Source organism: Arachis duranensis, chromosome 1 (assembly GCF_000817695.3).
Source record: "Arachis duranensis cultivar V14167 chromosome 1, aradu.V14167.gnm2.J7QH, whole genome shotgun sequence".
NCBI classification, from domain to species: domain Eukaryota; kingdom Viridiplantae; phylum Streptophyta; class Magnoliopsida; order Fabales; family Fabaceae; genus Arachis; species Arachis duranensis.
Window position 1 is genome coordinate 16,360,712 of NC_029772.3, and position 9,407 is coordinate 16,370,118.

The window sequence follows — 9,407 nt, forward strand, 5'->3', positions numbered from 1 at the left end:
CGAACCAAACCAACCAACCCCCCCGCCCTTCCCCCAATTCGTGCACTCCCTGAGACCTCTGAAGCAAAGCAAAGGTGCAAAACCGTGGCCCTTCATTGCCGCCGCTGTCCCCATGTCCTCAGCGCCGCCGCTTCTTCCTATTCCCCGTTTTGAAGAACCCAGGTAGCTCGACACGTCGTCTTCATCTTCGTTGGCTTCTCTGTTCGTGGCTTGGAGTAGCTCGCCGTCGGGTCGCCGGTTGCCGTCCGTCGAAGGTTAGTGGCCTCCGCTTCTTCCTTTTAATTTCTGAATGTTCGGTCTTCTTCTTCATTTGAAGTTCTGAAATTGTTGTTTAATCATGGTTGTTCCATTTTTCTTGTAATCTTTTGTAATTGCCTGTTGCTGATGGATCTGTCTTGTATTTGCTGGTTGGTGATGGCTGTAAATTTTGTTTTTTTCAAATTTATGGATGGCTGGCTCTGTTAGTCTGATTTAGTGTTTTACTGTTTTGTAATTGCTGGATTTAGTCTAAAATTTTTGGCAAAAACTTTAATAAGAGCATTAAGTTCATCAGTTTGTGCTTTCCATCTCGCTACAAGAGCTGACTGTGAGGAAACAGCGGATTCTAAGCTGACCACTTTGTTGACCAGCTCATCAATCTTCTCTGCCATTTCTGTCACAGTGAGAGTTGTATGAGAGCCAGCCTCAAAGTGTTCTTTAATCTTCTCCTGTAGTAACTGCACCTCCTGTTGATGCTGACTTATTTTATCAGCATCTTCTTCCAACTCCTTTGTTTCAAACTTACTGATTTAGTCTGAAATTTTTGTTCAAATTTACTGATGGCTTTGTTTTTGTAATTTCTGGTTTTGCTGGGTGAAGGTTTAGTGTTTTGGAATGTTTTATAATGTGCTAATGTTTGTAATTGCTGGCTTTGTTTGTAATTGCTGGGTGAAGGTTTAGTGTTTTGTGATTATTTGTTGATGATTTTTTGCCGGTCCGGTTCTCAGAACCTTGCCAAAAACCCATTCCCCCTCTCTCTCAGCCAGCAGCAGCAGCAGCCAGCGCCCACGATTCCACCAAAACGTCACTGTTTTGAACTCATCAATGGTGAAGGGGCTCCACGGCCAGAACCTCCCTGCTGATGTGACACAGGTCGTTGATCAGCTGGAGCGCCATTGCTTGGCTCCTGATGGATCTCTCATCTCCAAGCCTCTCTACAACGATCTCCAACTCGTATCTCTCTCTCTTTCTCTCTCTCTAAGGACTCAAAACATTTTTACTTGGAAGCCATGGTAAAGTGTTTTCTATAGAATGAATTAGGGTTTTAGTTCTATATTCTATGATATTTGTATCTGTAAAATGATTTAAAAAAATAGCAATAGTATGAAGCTGTTATAATATATTCATTTTTCTTTTCTGTTTTTTGAAATTCTGGTGGTGGTTGAATGACATAGTGGCATGACCTATTCAATCTGATTCATTTAAAGGTTATTAATTCTGCTATGTTGTTCCTGTCCTCGATTTCTTGCAAACAATTCTGGCTATTGAGATTTTTTCTAAAACCAATTTTGACTTGGGTCTAAATGTTTGGATGGTGTGATCCACAAACTCTTGGAAGGGTTGTCTTGTCTCTTTTTCCGCAAGATATGGTCATAATCATGAGAAAAGTTAGCATGAGAGGATGCATTAGGGTTTACTGATATGTGGTTCTGATACCGTGTGTTGGTTACACTTTCAGGCAATATATTCTGAGGCCATTGCTGTGGTGGAAGAGTATCAGCAAGCCATTTCAATGTCTAGCCTTGGTGGACTTCGAGATACTGGCGGTCTTTATCCTCAGCTTGGGTTAAGGAACTCCCCTCAGGTACAACTATTAGAATTGTAACTCTGTCAATTTTGGTCCTGTAATATTTTACGTTATGTATACAGAGAAAACGGTTGCACTCTACCAAATTGTTCCTTATGGGAATCGTTTGTTACATGAATTGTCTCCTTTCTTATCATAACTTAAATGATAGGCTACAGGGGTTGATATTTGAATATCAGTATAATTAAGATACTGTGATTTTAATTTAGGTATTATGAAATTGATAACAAAAGATACTATTGAGTTCTTCATGAAATTACCTAGCTCTAATCTAAGAGGTTCTTTCACAAGTAAATGAGGAAATAGGTGCTATAATGTCTAAGCTCTCAATATAATTAAACAGAAGATGGGGGATTTTGGAACAACTAGTAGCTATTTATCCCTTATCCCATTTGCAATGCCACATTTATGTAAGATTGAAAATCACTCTTGAATTTATTAGAGGTGGAAAGTGTCTTCAGGCATTAGTTACCAATGTTCTTTGTTGGAAATTGGAATGTAGAGTTACAATAAACTAGTGTATTAATAGACACTACCCACTTATTTATTAAATGTGTGTAAAATTAACAAATGTGGAATTAGTTAAGATGGTGAGTGGCTTACACTCTAATCAAGAGGTCTTGTGTAACCAAAAAAATTCTTTGCTGTAGATTATATAAAATGAAGGGTATTTTAGGAAGAAAGTTATGCACAAAGTCTCTCCCATATCCCCATTATATATAATAGAAGAATAGAAGATAGATATACCACCTCTTCGTGAGCTTCATTTGGTAGTCTTTTACTTGATTCAGTTTGTTTAGCAAATAAAGCCTGAGTCTAATATTTTGAATTTTTGTAAATGAGATGTGGGTCTATCTTCTGCTTATTGATACTATTCATTATTGTTAGCAGAGGAATTAGCTTAAATAATGTGTTTCCTGTGGATTAATATTTGCTTGGCAATGGTAAAGATTTGCTTCTTTGGTAGTTGGCTTTAATAGACCTAAGAATATATCTTTGAACCTTAACATTATAAGTGTGCTTCATTTTAGTCTTTGAAATTTCAAAATTAACTATTTGCTACTGAAGTTATATTTCATAGATCATTTTAGTCCTTGGCCAGTATATGATTAGTCAACAGTCATATTTTGCTGAGGTGTCACATCAAAGGACATGTCAGCATGTCACATAGCTTTCCATGTAGTTGATTGATGATGTGGTGTATGCCACACCATTGGTCAACATTACATGACTAGTGGAATATTAGAGATTCAATAATTGATTTATTTAAAGTACTAAAATAAAGAGTGTGTGCATTTTCAGAGACCAAATTGAACCTTGACTTATTTAGCTCTTATAGAAACATTTCTATATTTTTCTATCATGTTATGATAGAATATGTTTCATTGAGTTAACAAAAAAAGTTACATATCCATCTGTATCAGGTTTATGAGACTTTGGAGCATCAATTGGTTGTGGCTGAAGCAGCCCAAAGGTTGAGACTACCTCTTATCTCCAAGGATGGAGAAGTCCATACTGAGGATATTGAAAAATTGAGTGTAATGTCTCGAAGCTCCCTTGACAGTACCAACACCAGCACCACGAACAACTCAAGCACAACTTCGATTAATTATGCTACTCCAAATAGTTCAGTTACTGGGATTAATTCTTCCCTTGCTGCTATGGATTCAGGGGAAGCTGCAGTTGGTGGTGTACCTAATCGTTTTCTTGGTATTACACCTGCTTATTTACGGCAAACTCAACATCAACAAACAACATTATCTGTGGTATGCTAGTTAGCAAAATATGAAAATCAGCTTCTAAGCAAGGACTTTCTATGATAGGTTATATTTTGATGTGATTCACTTGGTTATGTTTTCCTTATTGACACATGAAACACGCTTTCTAGGATATGACAGAATATCACATGTCACTCTCACGTGAGATAGAGGCCCACTTGAAACTGAAATGTGATAAATTGTCCAATGCCTTTGTTTTGGATGACAATGGTAAGTTTGACCAGCATATTACTGATCTTATATAGGGATTGAGGTTAACTGATATATATATTTTTTTTTTGTGTGTGTGGTTCGGCATGTGATTTTTTTGCAGCTGATTTCCTTTTCTCTTCACTCAGATTCTTCATCATCAGGAATTCAAAGTTCAAGTTCTCGGCTTCCAGAAAGGTCTGATCTCATTAAATTACCTTAATTCTTTTAGTAGTTGGCAAGCTGTATTGATTTTTACCTAAAAAACATCATTTTTACGGGATAAAGCAATTTGTTATATATTGGACCTACAAGTATAGCTAAACCCTTGTTTGAATCGTATGTCATCAGAGTTAGGACATGCTAGTTTTTTTATAGACAGTCGACCTTGGCATTATACAGTGGCCCGCAAAGTCATGTCTAGATACTTGTTAAAGAAGTTGTACGAAGTTAGATATCAATCACATTTTATGTAATGATTGTATTGTGTTAATGAAATGATCAATGCTCAATATTTGTTTTACTTCTGTTGGTCTGAGTAACAAGTATCAATGTTATGCAAGTCTTGGTTTCTCTAGCACTACAAATATAGAGGATTTTTATTCCCTTTAAAAATAATCTGTTTCATTTAGGTTTCTAGGTGATCACATAGCTTATATTTGCCATTACTCATGTCTTATGCTAACCAGAAACATTCATGCTTTGAATGAAATTTCTAATATGAAGTGAGTAACATAACATTAATATGTTGATTGCTTGATTCAGTATATGTAAGTTCCATACTGTACATATCCATGATTATGACTTCATGCTCTTCATATCACTTCTTTTTCCAGGGTCAAACTGTTGATTGAGGAGATTGAAAGAGAAGAAGCTGCACTGCGAGATGATCTATATTCTGCAGATAGGAAATTTGCTGAATATTATAATGTACACACATGCATTTATTACAACCACCATCTTTCTTGCAGACAGATACATTTTCCATAGCTCTACTGAGTCTGTGTGCACACACGCATTATAGAGGAAGGGAGGAAGGGAGAGTGTATGAGTGTTTAAGATTTGCTTTTTGGCATAATGCTCATGATGATTACATATTGAAAAAAAATTGTTTTTGACAAAACAGAAAAAGGGGTGGATGTTGGTTTCAACTGACATGAGCCCATTGATTTATCACAGTTTGAGCGGGAAAGTTAGTTAGTAGTTGGGGTTGAATTGAAGGAAGTTCATCAGGTGGAGAGGGATTATGTCTGGTGAATAGGCGTGTTTTGGGGGAGGAGAAATTCTCAAGTTTTCTTAGAGTTGTACACTATACAGTGGATTTTCTTTCATTTCTCTACCGTACTAATTGGATACCAGTTCTAACAACATTATTCTCTGTCAGGTCTTAGAGCAGATACTTGGAGTGCTTATCAAACTTGTTAAGGATTTGAAGTTGGATCATCAGCATAAACATGTGAGTGACTATAATATGATAAAATCCATGATTTGATAGTTAAGGCTGTATCTTGATTTTTCCCAATGTGGCAATATATTTGTAGGATGAGCTGCAGAAGACGTGGCTCTGTAAAAGATGTGAGACCATGAGTGCAAAATTGAGGTTTGTTTTTTGAAATACGCCCTTTACAATGTCATGATTATCCAATATCAATTTGCTTTGAGGGTTTGGTTTGAAATGATAAGATGATAATAGAAAATCACAGAAGTGAGTCATTTGGTAAAAAGACAAGTTGCAACTCTATTTTCTTGGTAGGGGTCATTTGAAATTCAGCTTTTCCTAGTCTTCATCTATAAAATTTCCTTATTCGATCTCTTTTTAAAATTCCATGATTGGCTATTCACCACATTATTTCTTTGATGACTTCTCCAACATTCTTTTTGGTGCTTCCCCTGCTGTGACTATTCTGGTAGCCTCTACTCCACCTTGTGCTCCCATCACCGCACCTTGCTGTTCTGCCACTATTCATTGTGTTTCCACTAGTGTCCACCATGAATGGCTCTTTTCGTTGTGTGTTTCCTGGATGATGACCCTGTGGTCGCCTTCATCTGCACAGCCAAACCAGGTGGTTGCATTTTGTGCCGGTCACCATTGTGCCTCAATGTGCCTTGGAACCTTCTTGCATGCTATTCAACCGCAACAGAATCTGTTGTGCATGTTGTTGAACAAGGGTTATGAATGGATGAAAAAAAAGAGTATATACCCATTTTGGTCCTCAAAGAATTTCAAACTAGACATTTTAGTCCCCAACTAAAATTAATTACTCGATTGGTCCCTAACAATTAATTCCGTCAGTCACTTAGGTCCTTGGCTTTGTCAACTCTAACGGAAGACAAAATGGTCCCTGAAAACTCTTAATATGGGACAAAATGATCTCTGACAACTCTAATAAGGGACAAAATGATCCCTGATCCCTTTATTCGAAAACGATACTGTTCTTCCCCAATTTTTATCATATCTTGCATAATGCTAACATTCATACTCTCTTTCTTCACCTTCACAATCTTCTTTTCCATCTCTTCCTTCCTCCTCTTTAGCTCCAAGATTAAGCCATGGTGTAATTGTCACACGTGTTGCACCTACCTCAACATGTCATGGACCACACACTTCCTAAATCTTTGTGACTGGTACATCCACCTCCTCTGCACTTCACCCACCAAAAGCATCCACTTGCACGTCTTTGATAACATCACCTCCAACCCCGACAACGTCCGCGACATCCTCAAGACCAAGTTCCACAACTATTCCAAGGGCACGCCTTTCTCCACTCTCTAGCAAGCAATATAGACTGTTAGACATTAGGACATCATGAGAATATTCTCCTTCGACATCATATGCAGATTTTCATTTGAAATAGACACCGAATGCTTCATTTCTTCTTTCCCGGAGTCCAAGTTGGCAGATAGCTTCGACCTCGCATCCAAGATATTACAACGAGCAATGTCGCCGTTGCCGCTCATATGGAAACTGAAGTGATTACTGAACATTGGTTCGAAGAAGCTGAAGGACGTTGACAAATCAGACTTGCTGTCTGGATTCATGGGATCCATCGAAGACGACAACTAGTTGAGAGACATAGGCATTAGTTTCCTGAGTATGAATTGGTTGAGAATAAGTTGAAAATTTTTTTTCTTGTGGACATTAAATTTATAGAGTGTGCATTGTGTAGTTTGAAGTTATAGTGTTAGACTGTTAGTGTTATGCGAGATATGATGGAAATGGGAGAGAACAGTGTCGTTTCCGAACAGAGGAGGTCAGGGACCATTTTGTCCCCTGTTAGAGTTGTCAGGGGCTATTTTGTCCTCCGTTAGAATTAACGGAGTAAAGGACCTAAGTGACTGACGGAATTAATTGTTAGGAACCAATCGAGTAATTAATTTTAGTTGGGGACTAAAGTGTCCAGTCTGAAATTCTTTGAGGACCAAAATGGGTATATACTCAAAAAAAATAATGGGAATGCTAGGGAGCTAACACTTTTAGTGGTTCAAATATAAGATAATAAATAAACAAAATAAATAAGGATCACTAACATTTCTCAAAAATTAAAGTTAGCTAAATATTGTACATGAACAGATATTTTGAAACATTAAAAGTTAAAAATGACATAAATTTCAATTAACAGAATAGCTGGTTTGCCTTGTATTCCATATTATATTTTGGTTTAATTATTTTGAAGGTATTTATAATTTCAGCCAATTTTGAAATAGGTTATTGTATTTAAAGTTTATAATCAAATCTCTATTTTCCTTAAATTTTTCTATTAAGTACCTATAGATAAATATTTATACCATGTTTTTATATTACAAACATTTCTGAACCAGGTCCCTCTAGTTTAAAAAGTATTGTCATCAAGATCCAATACTGTAAAAAATTTCGTAGAATGCAGGTATATGACTATTTTTAATCTAAACGTACTTGATGAAAAACATTTGTACAGTATACGGGATTGGTTAGAAATGTTTAATTGATACCCATCTAACTGAAAATTAAGTGAAACTGGAGAGGTTTTCCAAAGTAAATTAAACTTCATTATTTTTATTATTGGTAGAAAGTTGTTTGTTTAATAAAAGATATATTTGCCATTACATATCAGGGTTCTGGAACATATTCTCCTGCTTGAAACTTATACAAAGGACTCTATACCTGCGCTTCATAAGATAAGGTACAGATGATGACCTCTGTAAGTTCATAAGCAGTTCTTGATATAGTATTAATCAACTATTTTTTATCCATTTTTTATCTCAGGAAATATCTTGTTGAGGCAACTGAAGAAGCGTCGATTGCGTATAATAAAGTAGTATGTTCCTACTCCCTATGTCTCCAGTTCCATGGTTGAAAATTTTGGAAATTAAACACCTAACTTGTGGTCTCATTTTAATTATACCTTTTAAATGGTTTCAGAATGTGATTGCAGCTAAATGGTAGTCATATAGTATTATGTTCATGACTCTTATGGATTGTCTTTTCCTCCATTGTTGTGGTTGTTCATCATATTTGTGTTGGTTGATATTCTGGCAATTTTACCAGGTAACTCGCTTGCGTGAATACCAAGGTGTTGATCCTCACTTTGACAACATTGCAAGGCAGTATCATATATATATATATATATATATCACAAAATTTGGGGCAGAAATAAGAAATTGTAGGAGAAATATACGTCTGTTGAACAAAATTGAAACTCTGAGAAAGCAGGAGCTAAAATTCATATCAATACTCCTTAGCGATGATATTGTTTAAATTGTCTGATTGGTGTTGTGCAGAAATTGGAGAATATGCAATGGACAATCCACCAAGTTGAAATGGATCTGAAACGTTTACCAGATAACACCACCAGTTAGGAGTTTTTATTCATTTGGCCTCTTAACAGTGGTTGGTTTGATTTCTGTAAATGGTAAAAAGTGTATATTCTTTGGTTATGACTCTGCAGTGATTGTTACTTGTCACCGATGATTTAGAATGATGTCTTACATCTTCTAAAGATTTTGTGCAATTTTCAACTTGTGTGCTTTAAACATTTCCCAGGAATGACTCTCAATTTTTGTAGAAAGGGGAAACACAACTTTTGTACTTTAATGACAATGATGTTTTTACCGTTAGATCACTTTGTTCACTTTTAGTTTCTCATACTTCAGTGGTTGCTTAAGAATCTATAAGCACGGGCATAACATAGTTTTTGATTGCGGATGGCGGTGAGCCAAAAATCCGTTATAAAGTTATAGTGGATGGCGTTACAGAAAATGGCGGATTACCTAAAAAATATACATAGATATAAAAAAAAAACATACAGAAAAATTGCAAATATAATAAATTATAAAATCTATTTATATAATTAATTTTCTAGTCATAAAACATCCAATTAATATAGAAAATATAATAGCAAATTTAGCAAATAAATATAAGGGGTAAGTACTGTTTTGATTCCTAAAGTTTAGCGCCAGAATCGAAACCGTCCCTGATGTAATTTTCGACTTAAAATCGTCCTTAATGTTGCACTTCATTTTAAAATCGTCCTTTTTAATAAAATTTTTTAATTTATTCTAAATTTACCCTTACTTTAACTTTAATAAAAAATATATAATTAAAAAAAAAGAAAACG

At 35.8% G+C, this 9,407-nt stretch overlaps 1 protein-coding gene across 1 annotated transcript; it reads left to right on the forward strand.

Annotated features, from left to right (window-relative positions):
- Positions 1-8: 8 nt before the first annotated feature.
- LOC107480367 (AUGMIN subunit 4) lies at positions 9-8,907 on the forward strand. Its single transcript, XM_016100504.2, has 13 exons — positions 9-254; positions 987-1,212; positions 1,670-1,843; positions 3,271-3,612; positions 3,735-3,834; positions 3,963-4,011; positions 4,650-4,743; positions 5,198-5,269; positions 5,355-5,413; positions 7,905-7,973; positions 8,057-8,108; positions 8,339-8,405; positions 8,561-8,907. The coding sequence occupies exons 2-13, from the start codon at positions 1,084-1,086 to the stop codon at positions 8,647-8,649; spliced, it is 1,296 nt and encodes a 431-aa protein (XP_015955990.1). The 5' UTR covers positions 9-254; positions 987-1,083; the 3' UTR covers positions 8,650-8,907.
- The last annotated feature ends 500 nt before the right edge of the window (positions 8,908-9,407 follow it).